Source organism: Salvelinus alpinus, chromosome 35, assembly GCF_045679555.1.
Source record: "Salvelinus alpinus chromosome 35, SLU_Salpinus.1, whole genome shotgun sequence".
In the NCBI taxonomy this organism is placed as follows: Eukaryota; Metazoa; Chordata; class Actinopteri; order Salmoniformes; family Salmonidae; genus Salvelinus; species Salvelinus alpinus.
In genome coordinates, this window is record NC_092120.1 from 4,157,199 (window position 1) to 4,184,834 (window position 27,636).

At 42.6% G+C, this 27,636-nt stretch overlaps 1 protein-coding gene across 2 annotated transcripts in view; it reads left to right on the top strand.

Moving 5' to 3' along the window:
• The first annotated feature begins 204 nt into the window (after positions 1–204).
• Positions 205–27,636, top strand: part of LOC139564307 (zinc finger protein ZFPM2-like) — a 140,203-nt gene continuing 112,771 nt past the window's right edge. For both annotated transcript variants that reach the window (XM_071383721.1, XM_071383722.1), the window contains exon 1: positions 205–362. In XM_071383721.1, coding sequence (XP_071239822.1) covers positions 266–362 — 97 coding nt within the window. In that variant the 5' untranslated portion in view covers positions 205–265. The remainder of the gene's footprint in view (positions 363–27,636) is intronic.

Genomic DNA, 27,636 nt, shown 5'->3' on the forward strand with positions numbered 1-27,636 from the left:
TGTGTGTGTGTGTGTGTGTGTGTGTGTGTGTGTGTGTGTGTGTGTGTGTGTGTGTGTGTGTGTGTGTGTGTGTGTGTGTGTGTGTGTGTGTGTGTGTGTGTGTGTGTGTGTGTGTGTGTGTGTGTGTGTGTGTGTGTGTGTGTGTGTGTGTGTGTGTGTGTGTGTGTGTGTGTGTGTGTGTGTGTGTGTGTGTGTGTGTCCAGGTCCCCTAGAGGATGGCGCCCTGGGGGAAGAGGAGGAGTGTGTGTCGGAGGAGAACGAGCTCATGGCCAAAGATGAGTTCTCCACAGAGGAGAACTTCTCAGCAGAGTTTGAGTCAGAGAACATGAGCTGTGAGGACATGGAGTATTACTGCAACAAAGGTGACCTGCATTCTCCTAGTTCTCCTACTTTTAATAATACCCACATGGCAGTCATAGACACTAAAATATATGGATTCAACAAATGGTCCCACATTTCAATAATTGTAGTATTTACAGTATATATACTGTACTATTACGATGGTAGTTACAGCAGCAGTGGCTGAGAGCCCTGAAGTGGTCTTCTGTAGACCAACATGGTTCACTCCCCATTCATGTCACTGATAAGATTTTCCAACTCTTTGAACGGCATAGTACACAGAACCAAACCTGGACACAGTCAGGGCAGTCTGACAGCACATGTAACAGGGCAGTCTGACAGCACATGTAACAGGGCAGTCTGACAGCACATGTAACAGGGCAGTCTGACAGCACATGTAACAGGGCAGTCTGACAGCACATGTAACAGGGCAGTCTGACAGCACATGTAACAGGGCAGTCTGACAGCACATGTAACAGGGCAGTCTGACAGCACATGTAACAGGGCAGTCTGACAGCACATGTAACAGGGCAGTCTGACAGCACATGTAACAGGGCAGTCTGACAGCACATGTAACAGGGCAGTCTGACAGCACATGTAACAGGGCAGTCTGACAGCACATGTAACAGGGCAGTCTGACAGCACATGTAACAGGGCAGTCTGACAGCACATGTAACAGGGCAGTCTGACAGCACATGTAACAGGGCAGTCTGACAGCACATGTAACAGGGCAGTCTGACAGCACATGTAACAGGGCAGTCTGACAGCACATGTAACAGGGCAGTCTGACAGCACATGTAACAGGGCAGTCTGACAGCACATGTAACAGGGCAGTCTGACAGCACATGTAACAGGGCAGTCTGACAGCACATGTAACAATGTGAGAAATGCTGCTGCATCTCTGTGTTCAGGGTTGAATCTTTTATTTCTGATTCACACAATGTACTTTAGAGCAGCGGATTGCTCTAGATGTCACCCACAACACTGCTTCTCTCTCTGTCTCTGTCTCTCTGTCTCTGTCTCTCTCCCTCTATGTATATCTGTCTCTGTCTCTCTCCCTCTATTTATTTCTGTCTCTGTCTCTCTCCCTCTCTTTATCTCTGTCTCTGTCTCTCTCCCTCTCTTTATCTCTGTCTCTGTCTCTCTCCCTCTCTTTATCTCTGTCTCTTTCTCTCTCCCTCTATGTATCTCTGTATCTCTCCCTCTATGTATCTCTGTCTCTCTCCCTCTATGTATCTCTGTCTCTTTCTCTCTCCCTCTATGTATTTCTGTCTCTGTCTCTCTCCCTCTATGTATCTCTGTCTCTCTCCCTCTCTTTATCTCTGTCTCTGTCTCTCTCCCTCTATGTATCTCTGTCTCTCTCCCTCTCTTTATCTCTGTCTCTGTCTCTCTCCCTCTATGTATTTCTGTCTCTGTATCTCTCCCTCTATGTATCTCTGTCTCTCTCCCTCTATGTATCTCTGTCTCTTTCTCTCTCCCTCTATGTATATCTGTCTCTGTCTCTCTCCCTCTATGTATCTCTGTATCTCTCCCTCTATGTATCTCTGTATCTCTCCCTCTATGTATCTCTGTCTCTGTCTCTCTCCCTCTATGTATTTCTGTCTCTGTCTCTCTCCCTCTATGTATCTCTGTCCCTTTCTCTCTCCCTCTATGTATATCTGTCTCTCTACCTCTATGTGTATCTATCTCTGTCTCTCTCCCTCTATGTATATCTGTCTCTGTCTCTCTACCTCTATGTGTATCTATCTCTGTCTCTCTCCCTCTATGTATATCTGTCTCTGTCTCTCTCCCTCTATGTATCTCTGTCTCTCTCCCTCTATGTATATCTGTCTCTTTCTCTCTCCCTCTATGTATCTCTGTCTCTCTGTCTCTCTCCCTCTATGTATATCTGTCTCTCTCCCTCTATGTATTTCTGTCTTTTTCTCTCTCCCTCTATGTATATCTGTCTCTGTATCTCTCCCTCTATCTATATCTGTCTCTGTATCTCTCCCTCTATGTATATCTGTCTCTGTCTCTCTCCCATTATGTATATCTGTCTCTGTCTCTCTCCCTCTATGTATATCTGTCTCTCCCTCTCTCCCTCTATGTTTATCTGTCTCTCTCCCTCTATGTACAGTATATCTGTCTCTCCCTCTATGTATATCTGTCTCTGTCTCTCTCCCTCTATGTATATCTGTCTCTGTCTCTCTCCCTCTATGTATATCTGTCTCTGTATCTCTCCCTCTATGTATATCTGTCTCTGTCTCTCTCCCTCTATGTATCTCTGTATCTCTCCCTCTATGTATATCTGTCTCTGTCTCTCTCCCTCTATGTATCTCTCTCTCTGTCTCTCTCCCTCTATGTATATCTGTCTCTGTCTCTCTCCCTCTATGTATATCTGTCTCTGTCTCTCTTCCTCTATGTATCTCTCCCTCTCTCCCTCTATGTATATCTGTCTCTCCCTCTCTCCCTCTATGTATTTCTGTATCTCTCCCTCTATGTATATCTGTCTCTCTATCTCTCCCTCTATGTATATCTGTCTCTGTCTCTCTTCCTCTATGTATCTCTCCCTCTCTCCCTCTATGCATATCTGTCTCTCCCTCTCTCCCTCTATGTATATCTGTCTCTCTCCCTCTATGTATCTCTCTCTCTGTCTCTCTCCCTCTATGTATTTCTGTCTCTCCCTCTCTCCCTCTATGTATATCTGTCTCTGTATGTCTCCCTCTATGTATATCTGTCTCTCTATCTCTCCCTCTATGTATATCTGTCTCTGTCTCTCTTCCTCTATGTATCTCTCCCTCTCTCCCTCTATGTATATCTGTCTCTCCCTCTCTCCCTCTATGTATATCTGTCTCTCTCCCTCTATGTATCTCTCTCTCTGTCTCTCTCCCTCTATGTATATCTGTCTCTGTCTCTCTCCCTCTATGTATATCTGTCTCTGTCTCTCTTCCTCTATGTATCTCTCCCTCTCTCCCTCTATGTATATCTGTCTCTCCCTCTCTCCCTCTATGTATATCTGTATCTCTCCCTCTATGTATATCTGTCTCTCTATCTCTCCCTCTATGTATATCTGTCTCTGTCTCTCTTCCTCTATGTATCTCTCCCTCTCTCCCTCTATGCATATCTGTCTCTCCCTCTCTCCCTCTATGTATATCTGTCTCTCTCCCTCTATGTATCTCTCTCTCTGTCTCTCTCCCTCTATGTATTTCTGTCTCTCCCTCTCTCCCTCTATGTATATCTGTCTCTGTATGTCTCCCTCTATGTATATCTGTCTCTCTATCTCTCCCTCTATGTATATCTGTCTCTGTCTCTCTCCCTCTATGTATCTCCCCCTCTCTCCCTCTATGTATATCTGTCTCTCCCTCTCTCCCTCTATGTATATCTGTCTCTCTCCCTCTATGTATATCTGTCTCTGTCTCTCTCCCTCTATGTATATCTGTCTCTGTATCTCTCCCTCTATGTATATCTGTCTCTCTCCCTCTATGTACAGTATATCTGTCTCTCCCTCTATGTACAGTATATCTGTCTCTCTCCCTCTATGTACAGTATATCTGTCTCTCCCTCTATGTATCTCTGTCTCTCTCCCTCTATGTATATCTGTCTCTATCTCTCTCCCTCTATGTATTTCTGTCTCTGCTTCTCCCTCTATGTGTATCTGTCTCTGTCTCTGTCCCTCTATGTATATCTGTCGCTGTATCTCTCCCTCTATGTATATCTGTCTCTCTCCCTCTATGTACAGTATATCTGTCTCTCCCTCTATGTACAGTATATCTGTCTCTCTCCCTCTATGTACAGTATATCTGTCTCTCCCTCTCTCCCTCTATGTATATCTGTCTCTGTCTCTCTCCCTCTATGTATATCTGTCTCTGTCTCTCTCCCTCTATGTATATCTGTCTCTGTCTCTCTCCCTCTATGTATATCTGTCTCTGTCTCTCTCCCTCTATGTATATCTGTCTCTGTCTCTCTCCCTCTATGTATATCTGTCTCTGTCTCTCTCCCTCTATGTATTTCTGTCTCTCCCTCTATGTGTATCTGTCTCTGTATGTCTCCCTCTATGTATATCTGTCTCTGTCTCTCTCCCTCTATGTATATCTGTCTCTCTCCCTCTATGTATATCTGTCTCTCCCTCTATGTATATCTGTCTCTGTCTCTCTCCCTCTATGTATTTCTGTCTCTCCCTCTCTCCCTCTATGTGTATCTGTCTCTCCCTCTCTCCCTCTATGTATATCTGTCTCTGTATCTCTCCCTCTATGTATATCTGTCTCTGTCTCTCGCCCTCTATGTATTTCTGTCTTTGTGTCTCTCCCTTTATGTATATCTGTCTCTGTCTCTCTCCCTCTATGTATATCTGTCTCTCTCCCTCTATGTATATCTGTCTCTCTCCCTCTATGTATATCTGTCTCTATCTCTCTCCCTCTATGTGTATCTGTCTCTCCCTCTCTCCCTCTATGTATATCTGTCTCTGTATGTCTCCCTCTATGTATATCTGTCTCTCTCCCTCTATGTTTTTCTGTCTTTGTATCTCTCCCTTTATGTATTTCTGTCTCTGTCTCTCTCCCTCTATGTATTCTGGTCTCTGTCTCTCGCCCTCTATGTATATCTGTCTCTGTATATCTCCCTCTATGTATATCTGTCTCTGTCTCTCTCCCTCTATGTATATCTGTCTCTATCTCTCTCCCTCTATGTATCTCTGTCTCTCCCTCTCTCCCTCTATGTATATCTGTCTCTGTATGTCTCCCTCTATGTATATCTGTCTCTCTCCCTCTATGTTTTTCTGTCTTTGTATCTCTCCCTTTATGTATTTCTGTCTCTGTCTCTCTCCCTCTATGTATATCTGTCTCTGTATCTTGCCCTCTATTTGTATCTGTCTCTGTATATCTCCCTCTATGTATTTCTGTCTCTGCTTCTCCCTCTATGTATTTCTGTCTTTGTATCTCTCCCTCTAATATATATCTGTCTCTCTCCCTCTATGTATATCTGTCTCTCTCCCTCTATGTATTTCTGTCTCTGTCTCTCTCCCTCTATGTATTTCTGTCTCTGTCTCTCTCCCTCTATGTATATCTGTCTCTCTCCCTCTATGTATATCTGTCTCTCTCCCTCTATGTACAGTATATCTGTCTCTGTCTCTCTTCCTCTATGTATTTCTGTCTCTGTCTCTCTCCCTCTATGTATCTATCCCTCTCTCCCTCTAATATATATCTGTCTCTCTCCCTCTATGTATATCTGTCTCTCTCCCTCTATGTATATCTGTCTCTGTCTCTCTTCCTCTATGTATCTCTCCCTCTCTCCCTCTATGTATATCTGTCTCTCCCTCTCTCCCTCTATGTATATCTGTCTCTCTCCCTCTATGTATATCTGTCTCTGTCTCTCTCCCTCTATGTATCTCTCCCTCTCTCCCTCTATGTATATCTGTCTCTCTCCCTCTATGTATATCTGTATCTGTCTCTCTCCCTCTATGTATATCTGTCTCTGTCTCTCTCCCTCTATGTATATCTGTCTCTGTATCTCTCCCTCTATGTATCTCTGTCTCTCCCTCTATGTGTATCTGTCTCTCCCTCTCTCCCTCTATGTATATCTGTCTCTCCCTCTCTCCCTCTATGTATATCTGTCTCTCTCCCTCTATGTATATCTGTCTCTCTCCCTCTATGTATATCTGTCTCTCTCCCTCTATGTATATCTGTCTCTCTCCCTCTATGTATATCTGTCTCTGTCTCTCTTCCTCTATGTATATCTGTCTCTCTCCCTCTATGTATATCTGTCTCTCTCCCTCTATGTACAGTATATCTGTCTCTGCCTCTCTCCCTCTAATATATATCTGTCTCTCTCCCTCTATGTATCTCTCCCTCTCTCCCTCTATGTATATCTGTCTCTCCCTCTCTCCCTCTATGTATATCTGTCTCTCTCCCTCTATGTATATCTGTCTCTGTCTCTCTCCCTCTATGTATATCTGTCTCTCTCCCTCTATGTATATCTGTCTCTGTCTCTCTTCCTCTATGTATATCTGTCTCTCTCCCTCTAATATATATCTGTCTCTCTCCCTCTATGTATATCTGTCTCTCTCCCTCTATGTATATCTGTCTCTGTCTCTCTCCCTCTATGTATATCTGTCTCTCTCCCTCTATGTATATCTGTCTCTGTCTCTCTTCCTCTATGTATATCTGTCTCTCTCCCTCTATGTATATCTGTCTCTCTCCCTCTATGTACAGTATATCTGTCTCTGCCTCTCTCCCTCTAATATATATCTGTCTCTCTCCCTCTATGTGTCTCTCCCTCTCTCCCTCTATGTATATCTGTCTCTCCCTCTCTCCCTCTATGTATATCTGTCTCTCTCCCTCTATGTATATCTGTATCTGTATCTCTCCCTCTATGTATATCTGTCTCTCCCTCTATGTACAGTATTTCTGTCTCTGTCTCTCTCCCTCTATGTATATCTGTCTCTCCCTCTCTCCCTCTATGTATATCTGTCTCTCTCCCTCTATGTATATCTGTATCTGTATCTCTCCCACTATGTATATCTGTCTCTCTCCCTCTATGTATATCTGTCTCTCTCCCTCTATGTATCTCTATCTCTCTCCCTCTATGTATTTCTGTCTCTGCTTCTCCCTCTATGTGTATCTGTCGATGTCTCTGTCCCTCTATGTATATCTGTCTCTGTATCTCTCCCTCTATGTATATCTGTCTCTCTCCCTCTATGTACAGTATATCTGTCTCTCCCTCTCTCCCTCTATGTATATCTGTCTCTGTCTCTCTCCCTTTATGTATATCTGTCTCTGTCTCTCTCCCTCTATGTATATCTGTCTCTGTCTCTCTCCCTCTATGTATATCTGTCTCTCCCTGTATGTATATCTGTCTCTGTCTCTCTCCCTCTATGTATATCTGTCTCTCTCCCTCTATGTATATCTGTCTCTGTCTCTCCCCCTCAATGTATTTCTGTCTCTGTCTCTCTCCCTCTATGTATTTCTGTCTCTGTCTCTTTCGCTCTATGTGTATCTGTCTCTGTCTCTCTCCCTCTATGTATATCTGTCTCTGTCTCTCTCCCTCTATGTATATCTGTCTCTGTATCTCTCCCTCTATGTATCTCTGTCTCTCCCTCTCTCCCTCTATGTATATCTGTCTCTCTCCCTCTATGTATATCTGTCTCTCTCCCTCTATGTATATCTGTCTCTGTATCTCTCCCTCTATGTATCTCTGTCTCTCCCTCTCTCCCTCTATGTATATCTGTCTCTCCCTCTCTCCCTCTATGTATATCTTTCTCTCTCCCTCTATGTATATCTGTCTCTCTCCCTCTATGTATATCTGTCTCTCTCCTATGTATATCTGTCTCTCTCCCTCTATATACAGTATATCTGTCTCTGCCTCTCTCCCTCTAATATATATCTGTCTCTCTCCCTCTATGTATATCTGTCTCTCTCCCTCTATGTATATCTGTCTCTCTCCCTCTATGTATATCTGTCTCTCTCCCTCTATGTATATCTGTCTCTCTCCCTCTATGTATATCTGTCTCTCTCCCTCTATGTATTTCTGTCTCTCCCTCTATGTGTATCTGTCTCTGTATGTCTCCCTCTATGTATATCTGTCTCTGTATGTCTCCCTCTATGTATATCTGTCTCTGTCTCTCTCCCTCTATGTATATCTGTCTCTGTCTCTCTCCCTCTATGTATATCTGTCTCTGTTTCTCTCCCTCTATGTATATCTGTCTCTGTCTCTCTCCCTCTATGTATTTCTGTCTCTCCCTCTCTCCCTCTATGTGTATCTGTCTCTCCCTCTCTCCCTCTATGTATATCTGTCTCTGTATCTCTCCCTCTATGTATATCTGTCTCTGTCTCTCGCCCTCTATGTATTTCTGTCTTTGTGTCTCTCCCTTTATGTATATCTGTCTCTGTCTCTCTCCCTCTATGTATATCTGTCTCTGTATCTCTCCCTCTATGTATTTCTGTCTTTGTATCTCTCCCTTTATGTATTTCTGTCTCTGTCTCTCTCCCTCTATGTATATCTGTCTCTCTCCCTCTATGTATATCTGTCTCTCTCCCTCTATGTATATCTGTCTCTATCTCTCTCCCTCTATGTGTATCTGTCTCTCCCTCTCTCCCTCTATGTATATCTGTCTCTGTATGTCTCCCTCTATGTATATCTGTCTCTCTCCCTCTATGTTTTTCTGTCTTTGTATCTCTCCCTTTATGTATTTCTGTCTCTGTCTCTCTCCCTCTATGTATTCTGGTCTCTGTCTCTCGCCCTCTATGTATATCTGTCTCTGTCTCTCTCCCTCTATGTATATCTGTCTCTATCTCTCTCCCTCTATGTATCTCTGTCTCTCCCTCTCTCCCTCTATGTATATCTGTCTCTGTCTCTCTCCCTCTATGTATTCTGGTCTCTGTATCTCGCCCTCTATGTATATCTGTCTCTGTCTCTCTCCCTCTATGTATATCTGTCTCTATCTCTCTCCCTCTATGTATATCTGTCTCTGTTTCTCTCCCTCTATGTATATCTGTCTCTGTCTCTCTCCCTCTATGTATTTCTGTCTCTCCCTCTCTCCCTCTATGTGTATCTGTCTCTCCCTCTCTCCCTCTATGTATATCTGTCTCTGTATCTCTCCCTCTATGTATATCTGTCTCTGTCTCTCGCCCTCTATGTATTTCTGTCTTTGTGTCTCTCCCTTTATGTATATCTGTCTCTGTCTCTCTCCCTCTATGTATATCTGTCTCTGTATCTCTCCCTCTATGTATTTCTGTCTTTGTATCTCTCCCTTTATGTATTTCTGTCTCTGTCTCTCTCCCTCTATGTATATCTGTCTCTCTCCCTCTATGTATATCTGTCTCTCTCCCTCTATGTATATCTGTCTCTATCTCTCTCCCTCTATGTGTATCTGTCTCTCCCTCTCTCCCTCTATGTATATCTGTCTCTGTATGTCTCCCTCTATGTATATCTGTCTCTCTCCCTCTATGTTTTTCTGTCTTTGTATCTCTCCCTTTATGTATTTCTGTCTCTGTCTCTCTCCCTCTATGTATTCTGGTCTCTGTCTCTCGCCCTCTATGTATATCTGTCTCTGTCTCTCTCCCTCTATGTATTTCTGTCTCTCCCTCTATGTGTATCTGTCTCTGTATGTCTCCCTCTATGTATATCTGTCTCTGTATGTCTCCCTCTATGTATATCTGTCTCTGTCTCTCTCCCTCTATGTATATCTGTCTCTGTCTCTCTCCCTCTATGTATATCTGTCTCTGTTTCTCTCCCTCTATGTATATCTGTCTCTGTCTCTCTCCCTCTATGTATTTCTGTCTCTCCCTCTCTCCCTCTATGTGTATCTGTCTCTCCCTCTCTCCCTCTATGTATATCTGTCTCTGTATCTCTCCCTCTATGTATATCTGTCTCTGTCTCTCGCCCTCTATGTATTTCTGTCTTTGTGTCTCTCCCTTTATGTATATCTGTCTCTGTCTCTCTCCCTCTATGTATATCTGTCTCTGTATCTCTCCCTCTATGTATTTCTGTCTTTGTATCTCTCCCTTTATGTATTTCTGTCTCTGTCTCTCTCCCTCTATGTATATCTGTCTCTCTCCCTCTATGTATATCTGTCTCTCTCCCTCTATGTATATCTGTCTCTATCTCTCTCCCTCTATGTGTATCTGTCTCTCCCTCTCTCCCTCTATGTATATCTGTCTCTGTATGTCTCCCTCTATGTATATCTGTCTCTCTCCCTCTATGTTTTTCTGTCTTTGTATCTCTCCCTTTATGTATTTCTGTCTCTGTCTCTCTCCCTCTATGTATTCTGGTCTCTGTCTCTCGCCCTCTATGTATATCTGTCTCTGTCTCTCTCCCTCTATGTATATCTGTCTCTATCTCTCTCCCTCTATGTATCTCTGTCTCTCCCTCTCTCCCTCTATGTATATCTGTCTCTGTCTCTCTCCCTCTATGTATTCTGGTCTCTGTATCTCGCCCTCTATGTATATCTGTCTCTGTCTCTCTCCCTCTATGTATATCTGTCTCTATCTCTCTCCCTCTATGTATCTCTGTCTCTCCCTCTCTCCCTCTATGTATATCTGTCTCTGTATGTCTCCCTCTATGTATATCTGTCTCTCTCCCTCTATGTTTTTCTGTCTTTGTATCTCTCCCTTTATGTATTTCTGTCTCTGTCTCTCTCCCTCTATGTATCTCTATCTCTCTCCCTCTATGTATTTCTGTCTCTGCTTCTCCCTCTATGTGTATCTGTCGATGTCTCTGTCCCTCTATGTATATCTGTCTCTATATCTCTCCCTCTATGTATATCTGTCTCTCTCCCTCTATGTACAGTATATATGTCTCTCCCTCTATGTACAGTATATCTGTCTCTCTCCCTCTATGTACAGTATATCTGTCTCTCCCTCTCTCCCTCTATGTATATCTGTCTCTGTCTCTCTCCCTTTATGTATATCTGTCTCTGTCTCTCTCCCTCTATGTATATCTGTCTCTGTCTCTCTCCCTCTATGTATATCTGTCTCTCCCTGTATGTATATCTGTCTCTGTCTCTCTCCCTCTATGTATATCTGTCTCTCTCCCTCTATGTATATCTGTCTCTGTCTCTCCCCCTCAATGTATTTCTGTCTCTGTCTCTCTCCCTCTATGTATTTCTGTCTCTGTCTCTTTCGCTCTATGTGTATCTGTCTCTGTCTCTCTCCCTCTATGTATATCTGTCTCTGTCTCTCTCCCTCTATGTATATCTGTCTCTGTATCTCTCCCTCTATGTATCTCTGTCTCTCCCTCTCTCCCTCTATGTATATCTGTCTCTCTCCCTCTATGTATATCTGTCTCTCTCCCTCTATGTATATCTGTCTCTGTATCTCTCCCTCTATGTATCTCTGTCTCTCCCTCTCTCCCTCTATGTATATCTGTCTCTCCCTCTCTCCCTCTATGTATATCTTTCTCTCTCCCTCTATGTATATCTGTCTCTCTCCCTCTATGTATATCTGTCTCTCTCCTATGTATATCTGTCTCTCTCCCTCTATATACAGTATATCTGTCTCTGCCTCTCTCCCTCTAATATATATCTGTCTCTCTCCCTCTATGTATATCTGTCTCTCTCCCTCTATGTATATCTGTCTCTCTCCCTCTATGTATATCTGTCTCTCTCCCTCTATGTATATCTGTCTCTCTCCCTCTATGTATATCTGTCTCTCTCCCTCTATGTATTTCTGTCTCTCCCTCTATGTGTATCTGTCTCTGTATGTCTCCCTCTATGTATATCTGTCTCTGTATGTCTCCCTCTATGTATATCTGTCTCTGTCTCTCTCCCTCTATGTATATCTGTCTCTGTCTCTCTCCCTCTATGTATATCTGTCTCTGTTTCTCTCCCTCTATGTATATCTGTCTCTGTCTCTCTCCCTCTATGTATTTCTGTCTCTCCCTCTCTCCCTCTATGTGTATCTGTCTCTCCCTCTCTCCCTCTATGTATATCTGTCTCTGTATCTCTCCCTCTATGTATATCTGTCTCTGTCTCTCGCCCTCTATGTATTTCTGTCTTTGTGTCTCTCCCTTTATGTATATCTGTCTCTGTCTCTCTCCCTCTATGTATATCTGTCTCTGTATCTCTCCCTCTATGTATTTCTGTCTTTGTATCTCTCCCTTTATGTATTTCTGTCTCTGTCTCTCTCCCTCTATGTATATCTGTCTCTCTCCCTCTATGTATATCTGTCTCTCTCCCTCTATGTATATCTGTCTCTATCTCTCTCCCTCTATGTGTATCTGTCTCTCCCTCTCTCCCTCGATGTATATCTGTCTCTGTATGTCTCCCTCTATGTATATCTGTCTCTCTCCCTCTATGTTTTTCTGTCTTTGTATCTCTCCCTTTATGTATTTCTGTCTCTGTCTCTCTCCCTCTATGTATTCTGGTCTCTGTCTCTCGCCCTCTATGTATATCTGTCTCTGTCTCTCTCCCTCTATGTATATCTGTCTCTATCTCTCTCCCTCTATGTATCTCTGTCTCTCCCTCTCTCCCTCTATGTATCTCTGTCTCTCCCTCTCTCCCTCTATGTATTCTGGTCTCTGTATCTCGCCCTCTATGTATATCTGTCTCTGTCTCTCTCCCTCTATGTATATCTGTCTCTATCTCTCTCCCTCTATGTATCTCTGTCTCTCCCTCTCTCCCTCTATGTATATCTGTCTCTGTATGTCTCCCTCTATGTATATCTGTCTCTCTCCCTCTATGTTTTTCTGTCTTTGTATCTCTCCCTTTATGTATTTCTGTCTCTGTCTCTCTCCCTCTATGTATATCTGTCTCTGTATCTTGCCCTCTATGTATATCTGTCTCTGTATATCTCCCTCTATGTATACCTGTCTCTGTATATCTCCCTCTATGTATATCTGTCTCTCTCCCTCTATGTATTTCTGTCTTTGTCTCTCTCCCTCTATGTATATCTGTCTCTCTCCCTCTATGTATATCTGTCTCTCTCCCTCTATGTACAGTATATCTGTCTCTGCCTCTCTCCCTCTAATATATATCTGTCTCTCTCCCTCTATGTATATCTGTCTCTCTCCCTCTATGTATATCTGTCTCTGTCTCTCTTCCTCTATGTATCTCTCCCTCTCTCCCTCTATGTATATCTGTCTCTCCCTCTATGTATATCTGTCTCTCTCCCTCTATGTATATCTGTCTCTGTCTCTCTCCCTCTATGTATCTCTCCCTCTCTCCCTCTATGTATATCTGTCTCTCTCCCTCTATGTATATCTGTATCTGTATCTCTCCCTCTATGTATATCTGTCTCTCTCCCTCTATGTACAGTATATCTGTCTCTCCCTCTATGTACAGTATATCTGTCTCTCTCCCTCTATGTATATCTGTCTCTCCCTCTATGTATATCTGTCTCTCCCTCTATGTATATCTGTCTCTCCCTCTATGTACAGTATATCTGTCTCTCCCTCTATGTACAGTATATCTGTCTCTCTCCCTCTATGTATATCTGTCTCTCCCTCTATGTATATCTGTCTCTCCCTCTATGTATATCTGTCTCTATCTCTCTCCCTCTATGTATTTATGTCTCTGCTTCTCCCTCTATGTGTATCTGTCTCTGTCTCTGTCCCTCTATGTATATCTGTCTCTGTATCTCTCCCTCTATGTATATCTGTCTCTCTCCCTCTATGTACAGTATATCTGTCTCTCCCTCTATGTACAGTATATCTGCCTCTCTCCCACTATGTACAGTATATCTGTCTCTCCCTCTATGTATCTCTGTCTCTCTCCCTCTATGTATATCTGTCTCTGTCTCTCTCCCTCTATGTATATCTGTCTCTGTCTCTCTCCCTCTATGTATTTCTGTCTCTGTCTCTTTCCCTCTATGTATTTCTGTCTCTGTCTCTTTCGCTCTATGTGTCTCTGTCTCTCTCCCTCTATGTATATCTGTCTCTGTCTCTCTCCCTCTATGTATATCTGTCTCTGTCTCTCTCCCTCTATGTATTTCTGTCTCTGTCTCTTTCGCTCTATGTATATCTGTTTCTCCCTCTCACCCTCTATTTATTTCTGTCTCTCTCCCTCTATGTATATCTGTCTCTGTCTCTCCCCCTCAATGTATTTCTGTCTCTGTCTCTCTCCCTCTATGTATTTCTGTCTCTGTCTCTTTCGCTCTATGTGTATCTGTCTCTGTCTCTCTCCCTCTATGTATTTCTGTCTCTGTCTCTCTCCCTCTATGTATATCTGTCTCTGTCTCTCTCCCTCTATGTATTTCTGTCTCTGTCTCTCTCCCTCTATGTATATCTGTCTCTGTCTCTCTCCCTCTATGTATTTCTGTCTCTGTCTCTCTCCCTCTATGTATTTCTGTCTCTGTCTCTCTCCCTCTATGTATATCTGTCTCTGTCTCTCTCCCTCTATGTATATCTGTCTCTGTCTCTCTCCCTCTATGTATATCTGTCTCTGTCTCTCTCCCTCTATGTATATCTGTCTCTTTCTCTCTCCCTCTATGTATTTCTGTCTCTGTCTCTTTCCCTCTATGTATATCTGTTTCTCCCTCTCACCCTCTATTTATTTCTGTCTCTGTCTCTCTCCCTCTATGTATATCTGTCTCTGTCTCTCTCCCTCTATGTATATCTGTCTATGTCTCTCTCCCTCTATGTGTTTCTGTCTCTGTCTCTCTCCCTCTATGTATATCTGTCTCTGTCTCTCTCCCTCTATGTATATCTGTCTCTCTCCCTCTATGTATATCTGTCTCTCTCCCTCTATGTATATCTGTCTCTGTCCCTCTATGTATATCTGTCTCTCTCCCTCTATGTATATCTGTCTCTCTCCTATGTATATCTGTCTCTCTCCCTCTATGTATATCTGTCTCTGTCCCTCTATGTATATCTGTCTCTGTCCCTCTATGTATATCTGTCTCTCTCCCTCTATGTATATCTGTCTCTCTCCTATGTATATCTGTCTCTCTCCCTCTATATACAGTATATCTGTCTCTGCCTCTCTCCCTCTAATATATATCTGTCTCTCTCCCTCTATGTATATCTGTCTCTCTCCCTCTATGTATATCTGTCTCTCTCCCTCTATGTATATCTGTCTCTCTCCTATGTATATCTGTCTCTCTCCCTCTATATACAGTATATCTGTCTCTGCCTCTCTCCCTCTAATATATATCTGTCTCTCTCCCTCTATGTATATCTGTCTCTGTCTCTCTCCCTCTATGTATTTCTGTCTCTGTCTCTCTCCCTCTATGTATATCTGTCTCTGTCTCTCTCCCTCTATGTATTTCTGTCTCTGTCTCTTTCGCTCTATGTATATCTGTTTCTCCCTCTCACCCTCTATTTATTTCTGTCTCTCTCCCTCTATGTATATCTGTCTCTCCCTCTATGTATATCTGTCTCTCCCTCTATGTATATCTGTCTCTATCTCTCTCCCTCTATGTATTTATGTCTCTGCTTCTCCCTCTATGTGTATCTATCTCTGTCTCTGTCCCTCTATGTATATCTGTCTCTGTATCTCTCCCTCTATGTATATCTGTCTCTCTCCCTCTATGTACAGTATATCTGTCTCTCCCTCTATGTACAGTATATCTGTCTCTCTCCCACTATGTACAGTATATCTGTCTCTCCCTCTATGTATCTCTGTCTCTCTCCCTCTATGTATATCTGTCTCTGTCTCTCTCCCTCTATGTATATCTGTCTCTGTCTCTCTCCCTCTATGTATTTCTGTCTCTGTCTCTTTCCCTCTATGTATTTCTGTCTCTGTCTCTTTCGCTCTATGTGTATCTGTCTCTGTCTCTCTCCCTCTATGTATATCTGTCTCTGTCTCTCTCCCTCTATGTATATCTGTCTCTGTCTCTCTCCCTCTATGTATCTCTGTCTCTCTCCCTCTATGTATTTCTGTCTCTGTCTCTCTCCCTCTATGTATTTCTGTCTCTGTCTCTCTCCCTCTATGTATTTCTGTCTCTGTCTCTTTCCCTCTATGTATATCTGTTTCTCCCTCTCACCCTCTATTTATTTCTGTCTCTCTCCCTCTATGTATATCTGTCTCTGTCTCTCCCCCTTAATGTATTTCTGTCTCTGTCTCTCTCCCTCTATGTATATCTGTCTCTGTCTCTCTCCCTCTATGTATATCTGTCTCTGTCTCTCTCCCTCTATGTATTTCTGTGTCTGTCTCTCTCCCTCTATGTATTTCTGTCTCTGTCTCTCCCTCTATGTATATCTGTCTCTGTCTCTCTCCCTCTATGTATATCTGTCTCTGTCTCTCTCCCTCTATGTATCTCTGTCTCTCTCCCTCTATGTATATCTGTCTCTCCCTCTCTCCCTCTATGTATATCTGTCTCTCCCTCTCTCCCTCTATGTATATCTGTCTCTGTCCCTCTATGTATATCTGTCTCTCTCCCTCTATGTATATCTGTCTCTCTCCTATGTATATCTGTCTCTCTCCCTCTATGTATATCTCTCTCTCTCCCTCTATGTATATCTGTCTCTCTCCCTCTATGTATATCTGTCTCTCTCCTATGTATATCTGTCTCTCTCCCTCTATATACAGTATATCTGTCTCTGCCTCTCTCCCTCTAATATATATCTGTCTCTCTCCCTCTATGTATATCTGTCTCTCTCCCTCTATGTATATCTGTCTCTCTCCCTCTATGTATATCTGTCTCTCTCCTATGTATATCTGTCTCTCTCCCTCTATATACAGTATATCTGTCTCTGCCTCTCTCCCTCTAATATATATCTGTCTCTCTCCCTCTATGTATATCTGTCTCTCTCCCTCTATGTATATCTGTCTCTCTCCCTCTATGTATATCTGTCTCTCTCCTATGTATATCTGTCTCTCTCCCTCTATATACAGTATATCTGTCTCTGCCTCTCTCCCTCTAATATATATCTGTCTCTCTCCCTCTATGTATATCTGTCTCTGTCTCTCTCCCTCTATGTATTTCTGTCTCTGTCTCTCTCCCTCTATGTATATCTGTCTCTGTCTCTCTCCCTCTATGTATTTCTGTCTCTGTCTCTTTCGCTCTATGTATATCTGTTTCTCCCTCTCACCCTCTATTTATTTCTGTCTCTCTCCCTCTATGTATATCTGTCTCTCCCTCTATGTATATCTGTCTCTCCCTCTATGTATATCTGTCTCTATCTCTCTCCCTCTATGTATTTATGTCTCTGCTTCTCCCTCTATGTGTATCTGTCTCTGTCTCTGTCCCTCTATGTATATCTGTCTCTGTATCTCTCCCTCTATGTATATCTGTCTCTCTCCCTCTATGTACAGTATATCTGTCTCTCCCTCTATGTACAGTATATCTGTCTCTCTCCCACTATGCACAGTATATCTGTCTCTCCCTCTATGTATCTCTGTCTCTCTCCCTCTATGTATATCTGTCTCTGTCTCTCTCCCTCTATGTATATCTGTCTCTGTCTCTCTCCCTCTATGTATTTCTGTCTCTGTCTCTTTCCCTCTATGTATTTCTGTCTCTGTCTCTTTCGCTCTATGTGTATCTGTCTCTGTCTCTCTCCCTCTATGTATATCTGTCTCTGTCTCTCTCCCTCTATGTATTTCTGTCTCTGTCTCTCTCCCTCTATGTATTTCTGTCTCTGTCTCTCTCCCTCTATGTATTTCTGTCTCTGTCTCTCTCCCTCTATGTATTTCTGTCTCTGTCTCTCTCCCTCTATGTATTTCTGTCTCTGTCTCTTTCCCTCTATGTATATCTGTTTCTCCCTCTCACCCTCTATTTATTTCTGTCTCTCTCCCTCTATGTATATCTGTCTCTGTCTCTCCCCCTTAATGTATTTCTGTCTCTGTCTCTCTCCCTCTATGTATATCTGTCTCTGTCTCTCTCCCTCTATGTATATCTGTCTCTGTCTCTCTCCCTCTATGTATTTCTGTCTCTGTCTCTTTCCCTCTATGTATTTCTGTCTCTGTCTCTTTCGCTCTATGTGTATCTGTCTCTCTCCCTCTATGTATATCTGTCTCTGTCTCGCCCCCTTAATGTATATCTGTCTCTGTCTCTCTCCCTCTATGTATATCTGTCTCTGTCTCTCTCCCTCTATGTATATCTGTCTCTGTCTCTCTCCCTCTATGTATATCTGTCTCTGTCTCTCTCCCTCTATGTATTTCTGTCTCTGTCTCTCTCCCTCTATGTATATCTGTCTCTGTCTCTCTCCCTCTATGTATTTCTGTCTCTGTCTCTCTCCCTCTATGTATTTCTGTCTCTGTCTCTCTCCCTCTATGTATATCTGTCTCTGTCTCTCTCCCTCTATGTATATCTGTCTCTCTCCTATGTATATCTGTCTCTCTCCCTCTATATACAGTATATCTGTCTCTGCCTCTCTCCCTCTAATATATATCTGTCTCTCTCCCTCTATGTATATCTGTCTCTCTCCCTCTATGTATATCTGTCTCTCTCCCTCTATGTATATCTGTCTCTCTCCTATGTATATCTGTCTCTCTCCCTCTATATACAGTATATCTGTCTCTGCCTCTCTCCCTCTAATATATATCTGTCTCTCTCCCTCTATGTATATCTGTCTCTGTCTCTCTCCCTCTATGTATTTCTGTCTCTGTCTCTCTCCCTCTATGTATATCTGTCTCTGTCTCTCTCCCTCTATGTATTTCTGTCTCTGTCTCTTTCGCTCTATGTGTATCTGTCTCTCTCCCTCTATGTATATCTGTCTCTCTCCCTCTATGTATATCTGTCTCTGTCTCTCTCCCTCTATGTATTTCTGTCTCTGTCTCTCTCCCTCTATGTATATCTGTCTCTGTCTCTCTCCCTCTATGTATATATGTCTCTGTCTCTCTCCCTCTATGTATATCTGTCTCTGTCTCTCTCCCTCTATGTATATCTGTCTCTGTCTCTCTCCCTCTATGTGTTTCTGTCTCTGTCTCTCTCCCTCTATGTATATCTGTCTCTGTCTCTCTCCCTCTATGTATATCTGTCTCTCTCCCTCTATGTATATCTGTCTCTCTCCCTCTATGTATATCTGTCTCTGTCCCTCTATGTATATCTGTCTCTCTCCCTCTATGTATATCTGTATCTCTCCTATGTATATCTGTCTCTCTCCCTCTATGTATATCTGTCTCTGTCCCTCTATGTATATCTGTCTCTCTCCCTCTATGTATATCTGTCTCTCTCCTATGTATATCTGTCTCTCTCCCTCTATATACAGTATATCTGTCTCTGCCTCTCTCCCTCTAATATATATCTGTCTCTCTCCCTCTATGTATATCTGTCTCTCTCCCTCTATGTATATCTGTCTCTCTCCCTCTATGTATATCTGTCTCTCTCCTATGTATATCTTTCTCTCTCCCTCTATATACAGTATATCTGTCTCTGCCTCTCTCCCTCTAATATATATCTGTCTCTCTCCCTCTATGTATATCTGTCTCTCTCCCTCTATGTATATCTGTCTCTCTCCCTCTATGTATATCTGTCTCTCTCCTATGTATATCTGTCTCTCTCCCTCTATATACAGTATATCTGTCTCTGCCTCTCTCCCTCTAATATATATCTGTCTCTCTCCCTCTATGTATATCTGTCTCTGTCTCTCTCCCTCTATGTATTTCTGTCTCTGTCTCTCTCCCTCTATGTATATCTGTCTCTGTCTCTCTCCCTCTATGTATTTCTGTCTCTGTCTCTTTCGCTCTATGTATATCTGTTTCTCCCTCTCACCCTCTATTTATTTCTGTCTCTCTCCCTCTATGTATATCTGTCTCTCCCTCTATGTATATCTGTCTCTCCCTCTATGTATATCTGTCTCTATCTCTCTCCCTCTATGTATTTATGTCTCTGCTTCTCCCTCTATGTGTATCTGTCTCTGTCTCTGTCCCTCTATGTATATCTGTCTCTGTATCTCTCCCTCTATGTATATCTGTCTCTCTCCCTCTATGTACAGTATATCTGTCTCTCCCTCTATGTACAGTATATCTGTCTCTCTCCCACTATGTACAGTATATCTGTCTCTCCCTCTATGTATCTCTGTCTCTCTCCCTCTATGTATATCTGTCTCTGTCTCTCTCCCTCTATGTATATCTGTCTCTGTCTCTCTCCCTCTATGTATTTCTGTCTCTGTCTCTTTCCCTCTATGTATTTCTGTCTCTGTCTCTTTCGCTCTATGTGTATCTGTCTCTGTCTCTCTCCCTCTATGTATATCTGTCTCTGTCTCTCTCCCTCTATGTATTTCTGTCTCTGTCTCTCTCCCTCTATGTATTTCTGTCTCTGTCTCTCTCCCTCTATGTATTTCTGTCTCTGTCTCTCTCCCTCTATGTATTTCTGTCTCTGTCTCTCTCCCTCTATGTATTTCTGTCTCTGTCTCTTTCCCTCTATGTATATCTGTTTCTCCCTCTCACCCTCTATTTATTTCTGTCTCTCTCCCTCTATGTATATCTGTCTCTGTCTCTCCCCCTTAATGTATTTCTGTCTCTGTCTCTCTCCCTCTATGTATATCTGTCTCTGTCTCTCTCCCTCTATGTATATCTGTCTCTGTCTCTCTCCCTCTATGTATTTCTGTCTCTGTCTCTTTCCCTCTATGTATTTCTGTCTCTGTCTCTTTCGCTCTATGTGTATCTGTCTCTCTCCCTCTATGTATATCTGTCTCTGTCTCGCCCCCTTAATGTATATCTGTCTCTGTCTCTCTCCCTCTATGTATATCTGTCTCTGTCTCTCTCCCTCTATGTATATCTGTCTCTGTCTCTCTCCCTCTATGTATATCTGTCTCTGTCTCTCTCCCTCTATGTATTTCTGTCTCTGTCTCTCTCCCTCTATGTATATCTGTCTCTGTCTCTCTCCCTCTATGTATTTCTGTCTCTGTCTCTCTATGTATTTCTGTCTCTGTCTCTCTCCCTCTATGTATATCTGTCTCTGTCTCTCTCCCTCTATGTATATCTGTCTTTGTCTCTCTCCCTCTATGTATATCTGTCTCTGTCTCTCTCCCTCTATGTATTTCTGTCTCTGTCTCTTTCCCTCTATGTATATCTGTTTCTCCCTCTCACCCTCTATTTATTTCTGTCTCTGTCTCTCTCCCTCTATGTATTTCTGTCTCTGTCTCTCTCCCTCTATGTATATCTGTCTCTGTCTCTCTCCCTCTATGTATTTCTGTCTCTGTCTCTCTCCCTCTATGTATTTCTGTCTCTGTCTCTCTCCCTCTATGTATATCTGTCTCTGTCTCTCTCCCTCTATGTATTTCTGTCTCTGTCTCTCTCCCTCTATGTATTTCTGTCTCTGTCTCTCTCCCTCTATGTATATCTGTCTCTGTCTCTCTCCCTCTATGTATATCTGTCTCTGTCTCTCTCCCTCTATGTATATCTGTCTCTGTCTCTCCCCCTCAATGTACTACTGTCTCTCTCCCTCTATGTATTTCTGTCTCTGTCTCTTTCGCTCTATGTGTATCTGTCTCTCTCCCTCTATGTATATCTGTCTCTCTCCCTCTATGTATATCTGTCTCTGTCTCTCTCCCTCTATGTATTTCTGTCTCTGTCTCTCTCCCTCTATGTTTATCTGTCTCTGTCTCTCTCCCTCTATGTATATCTGTCTCTGTCTCTCTCCCTCTATGTATATCTGTCTCTGTCTCTCTCCCTCTATGTATATCTGTCTCTGTCTCTCTCCCTCTATGTGTTTCTGTCTCTGTCTCTCTCCCTCTATGTATATCTGTCTCTGTCTCTCTCCCTCTATGTATATCTGTCTCTCTCCCTCTATGTATATCTGTCTCTCTCCCTCTATGTATATCTGTCTCTGTCCCTCTATGTATATCTGTCTCTCTCCCTCTATGTATATCTGTCTCTCTCTCTATGTATATCTGTCTCTATCTCTCTCCCTCTATGTATTTATGTCTCTGCTTCTCCCTCTATGTGTATCTGTCTCTGTCTCTGTCCCTCTATGTATATCTGTCTCTGTATCTCTCCCTCTATGTATATCTGTCTCTCTCCCTCTATGTACAGTATATCTGTCTCTCCCTCTATGTACAGTATATCTGTCTCTCTCCCACTATGTACAGTATATCTGTCTCTCCCTCTATGTATCTCTGTCTCTCTCCCTCTATGTTTATCTGTCTCTGTCTCTCTCCCTCTATGTATATCTGTCTCTGTCTCTCTCCCTCTATGTATTTCTGTCTCTGTCTCTTTCCCTCTATGTATTTCTGTCTCTGTCTCTTTCGCTCTATGTGTATCTGTCTCTGTCTCTCTCCCTCTATGTATATCTGTCTCTGTCTCTCTCCCTCTATGTATTTCTGTCTCTGTCTCTCTCCCTCTATGTATTTCTGTCTCTGTCTCTCTCCCTCTATGTATTTCTGTCTCTGTCTCTCTCCCTCTATGTATTTCTGTCTCTGTCTCTCTCCCTCTATGTATTTCTGTCTCTGTCTCTTTCCCTCTATGTATATCTGTTTCTCCCTCTCACCCTCTATTTATTTCTGTCTCTCTCCCTCTATGTATATCTGTCTCTGTCTCTCCCCCTTAATGTATTTCTGTCTCTGTCTCTCTCCCTCTATGTATATCTGTCTCTGTCTCTCTCCCTCTATGTATATCTGTCTCTGTCTCTCTCCCTCTATGTATTTCTGTCTCTGTCTCTTTCCCTCTATGTATTTCTGTCTCTGTCTCTTTCGCTCTATGTGTATCTGTCTCTCTCCCTCTATGTATATCTGTCTCTGTCTCGCCCCCTTAATGTATATCTGTCTCTGTCTCTCTCCCTCTATGTATATCTGTCTCTGTCTCTCTCCCTCTATGTATATCTGTCTCTGTCTCTCTCCCTCTATGTATATCTGTCTCTGTCTCTCTCCCTCTATGTATTTCTGTCTCTGTCTCTCTCCCTCTATGTATATCTGTCTCTGTCTCTCTCCCTCTATGTATTTCTGTCTTTGTATCTCTCCCTTTATGTATTTCTGTCTCTGTCTCTCTCCCTCTATGTATATCTGTCTCTGTATCTCTCCCTCTATGTATATCTGTCTTTGTATCTCTCCCTCTATGTATATCTGTCTCTGTCTCTCTCCCTCTATGTATTTCTGTCTCTGTCTCTTTCCCTCTATGTATATCTGTTTCTCCCTCTCACCCTCTATTTATTTCTGTCTCTGTCTCTCTCCCTCTATGTATTTCTGTCTCTGTCTCTCTCCCTCTATGTATATCTGTCTCTGTCTCTCTCCCTCTATGTATTTCTGTCTCTGTCTCTCTCCCTCTATGTATATCTGTCTCTGTCTCTCTCCCTCTATGTATATCTGTCTCTGTCTCTCTCCCTCTATGTATATCTGTCTCTGTCTCTCTCCCTCTATGTATATCTGTCTCTGTCTCTCTCCCTCTATGTATTGTCTGTCTCTCTCCCTCTATGTATATCTGTCTCTCTCCCTCTATGTATATCTGTCTCTGTATCTCTCCCTCTATGTATATCTGTCTCTCTCCCTCTATGTATATCTGTCTCTGTCGCTCTCCCTCTATGTATATCTGTCTCTGTCTCTCTCCCTCTATGTATATCTGTCTCTGTCTCTCTCCCTCTATGTGTTTCTGTCTCTGTCTCTCTCCCTCTATGTATATCTGTCACTGTCTCTCTCCCTCTATGTATATCTGTCTCTCTCCCTCTATGTATGTCTGTCTCTCTCCCTCTATGTATATCTGTCTCTGTCCCTCTATGTATATCTGTCTCTCTCCCTCTATGTATATCTGTCTCTCTCCTATGTATATCTGTCTCTCTCCCTCTATGTATATCTGTCTCTGTCCCTCTATGTATATCTGTCTCTCTCCCTCTATGTATATCTGTCTCTCTCCTATGTATATCTGTCTCTCTCCCTCTATATACAGTATATCTGTCTCTGCCTCTCTCCCTCTAATATATATCTGTCTCTCTCCCTCTATGTATATCTGTCTCTCTCCCTCTATGTATATCTGTCTCTCTCCCTCTATGTATATCTGTCTCTCTCCTATGTATATCTGTCTCTCTCCCTCTATATACAGTATATCTGTCTCTGCCTCTCTCCCTCTAATATATATCTGTCTCTCTCCCTCTATGTATATCTGTTTCTGTCTCTCTCCCTCTATGTATTTCTGTCTCTGTCTCTCTCCCTCTATGTATATCTGTCTCTGTCTCTCTCCCTCTATGTATATCTGTCTCTGTCTCTCTCCCTCTATGTATATCTGTCTCTGTCTCTCTCCCTCTATGTATATCTGTCTCTGTCTCTCTCCCTCTATGTGTATCTGTCTCTGTCTCTCTCCCTCTATGTATATCTGTCTCTGTCTCTCTCCCTCTATGTATATCTGTCTCTGTCTCTCTCCCTCTATGTATTTCTGTCTCTCTCCCTCTATGCTATATCTGTCTCTCTCTCTCTCCCTCTATGTATATCTGTCTCTCTCTCTCTCCCTCTATGTATATCTGTCTCTGTCTCTCTCCCTCTATGTATATCTGTCTCTCTCCCTCTATGTATATCTGTCTCTCTCCTATGTATATCTGTCTCTCTCCCTCTATATACAGTATATCTGTCTCTGTCTCTCTCCCTCTATGTATATCTGTCTCTGTCTCTCTCCCTCTATGTATATCTGTCTCTGTCTCTCTCCCTCTATGTGTTTCTGTCTCTGTCTCTCTCCCTCTATGTATATCTGTCTCTGTCTCTCTCCCTCTATGTATATCTGTCTCTCTCCCTCTATGTATGTCTGTCTCTCTCCCTCTATGTATATCTGTCTCTGTCCCTCTATGTATATCTGTCTCTCTCCCTCTATGTATATCTGTCTCTCTCCTATGTATATCTGTCTCTCTCCCTCTATGTATATCTGTCTCTGTCCCTCTATGTATATCTGTCTCTCTCCGTCTATGTATATCTGTCTCTCTCCTATGTATATCTGTCTCTCTCCCTCTATATACAGTATATCTGTCTCTGCCTCTCTCCCTCTAATATATATCTGTCTCTCTCCCTCTATGTATATCTGTCTCTCTCCCTCTATGTATATCTGTCTCTCTCCCTCTATGTATATCTGTCTCTCTCCTATGTATATCTGTCTCTCTCCCTCTATATACAGTATATCTGTCTCTGCCTCTCTCCCTCTAATATATATCTGTCTCTCTCCCTCTATGTATATCTGTTTCTGTCTCTCTCCCTCTATGTATTTCTGTCTCTGTCTCTCTCCCTCTATGTATATCTGTCTCTGTCTCTCTCCCTCTATGTATATCTGTCTCTGTCTCTCCCCCTCAATGTATTTCTTTCTCTGTCTCTCTCCCTCTATGTATTTCTGTCTCTGTCTCTTTCGCTCTATGTGTATCTGTCTCTGTCTCTCTCCCTCTATGTATATCTGTCTCTGTCTCTCTCCCTCTATGTATATCTGTCTCTGTCTCTCTCCCTCTATGTATCTCTGTCTCTCTCCCTCTATGTATATCTGTCTCTCCCTCTCTCCCTCTATGTATATCTGTCTCTCCCTCTCTCCCTCTATGTATATCTGTCTCTCTCCCTCTATGTATATCTGTCTCTCTCCCTCTATGTATATCTGTCTCTCTCCTATGTATATCTGTCTCTCTCCCTCTATATACAGTATATCTGTCTCTGCCTCTCTCCCTCTAATATATATCTGTCTCTCTCCCTCTATGTATATCTGTCTCTCTCCCTCTATGTATATCTGTCTCTCTCCCTCTATGTATTTCTGTCTCTCCCTCTATGTGTATCTGTCTCTGTATGTCTCCCTCTATGTATATCTGTCTCTGCCTCTCTCCCTCTAATATATATCTGTCTCTCTCCCTCTATGTATATCTGTCTCTCTCCCTCTATGTATATCTGTCTCTCTCCCTCTATGTATTTCTGTCTCTCCCTCTATGTGAATCTGTCTCTGTATGTCTCCCTCTATGTATATCTGTCTCTGTATCTCTCCCTCTATGTATATCTGTCTCTGTCTCTCTCCCTCTATGTATTTCTGTCTCTCCCTCTCTCCCTTTATGTATATCTGTCTCTATCTCTCTCCCTCTATTTGTATCTGTCTCTCCCTCTCTCCCTCTATGTATATCTGTCTCTGTCTCTCTCCCTCTATGTATATCTGTCTCTGTATCTCTCCCTCTATGTATATCTGTCTCTGTCTCTCTCCCTCTATGTATATCTGTCTCTGTCTCTCTCCCTCTATGTATATCTGTCTCTGTCTCTCTCCCTCTATGTATATCTGTCTCTATATCTCTCCCTCTATGTATATCTGTCTCTGTATCTGTCCCTCTATGTATATCTGTCTCTGTATCTCTCCCTCTATGTATATCTGTCTCTGTCTCTCTCCCTCTATGTATTTCTGTCTCTCCCTCTCTCCCTCTATGTATATCTGTCTCTATCTCTCTCCCTCTATTTGTATCTGTCTCTCCCTCTCTCCCTCTATGTATATCTGTCTCTGTATCTCTTCCTCTATGTATATCTGTCTCTGTATCTCTCCCTCTATGTATATATGTCTCTGTCTATCTCCCTCTATGTATATCTGTCTCTGTCTCTCGCCCTCTATGTATTTCTGTCTCTCTCCCTCTATGTATATCTGTCTCTGTCTCTCTCCCTCTATGTATATCTGTCTCTGTATCTCGCCCTCTATGTATATCTGTCTCTGTATGTCTCCCTCTATGTATATCTGTCTCTGTATCTCGCCCTCTATGTATATCTGTCTCTGTATGTCTCCCTCTATGTATATCTGTCTCTGTATGTCTCCCTCTATGTATTTCTGTCTCTCTCCCTCTATGTATATCTGTCTCTGTCTCTCTCCCTCTATGTATTTCTGTCTTTGTATCTCTCCCTTTATGTATTTCTGTCTCTGTCTCTCTCCCTCTATGTATATCTGTCTCTGTATCTCTCCCTCTATGTATATCTGTCTCTCTCCCTCTATGTATATCTGTCTCTTTCCCTCTATGTATATCTGTCTCTATCTCTCTCCCTCTATGTGTATCTGTCTCTCCCTCTCGCCATCTATGTATATCTGTCTCTGTATGTCTCCCTCTATGTATATCTGTCTCTGTCTATCTCCCTCTATGTATATCTGTCTCTGTCTATCTCCCTCTATGTATATCTGTCTTTGTATCTCTCCCTTTATGTATATCTGTCTCTGTCTCTCTATGTATATCTGTCTCTGTCTCTCTCCCTCTATGTATATCTGTCTCTGTCTCTCTCCCTCTATGTATATCTGTCTCTGTCTCTCTCCCTCTATGTATATCTGTCTCTTTCCCTCTATGTATATCTGTCTCTATCTCTCTCCCTCTATGTGTATCTGTCTCTCCCTCTCGCCATCTATGTATATCTGTCTCTGTATGTCTCCCTCTATGTATATCTGTCTCTGTCTATCTCCCTCTATGTATATCTGTCTCTGTCTATCTCCCTCTATGTATATCTGTCTTTGTATCTCTCCCTTTATGTATATCTGTCTCTGTATGTCTCCCTCTATGTATATATGTCTCTGTCTATCTCCCTCTATGTATATCTGTCTTTGTATCTCTCCCTCTATGTATATCTGTCTCTGTCTCTCCCTCTATGTATATCTGTCTCTCCCTCTATGTATATCTGTCTCTGTCTCTCTCCCTCTATTTGTATCTGTCTCTCCCTCTCTCCCTCTATGTATATCTGTCTCTGTCTCTCTCCCTCTATGTATATCTGTCTCTGTATCTCTCCCTCTATGTATATCTGTCTCTGTCTCTCTCCCTCTATGTATATCTGTCTCTGTCTCTCTCCCTCTATGTATATCTGTCTCTGTCTCTCTCCCTCTATGTATATCTGTCTCTATATCTCTCCCTCTATGTATATCTGTCTCTGTATCTGTCCCTCTATGTATATCTGTCTCTGTATCTCTCCCTCTATGTATATCTGTCTCTGTCTCTCTCCCTCTATGTATTTCTGTCTCTCCCTCTCTCCCTCTATGTATATCTGTCTCTATCTCTCTCCCTCTATTTGTATCTGTCTCTCCCTCTCTCCCTCTATGTATATCTGTCTCTGTATCTC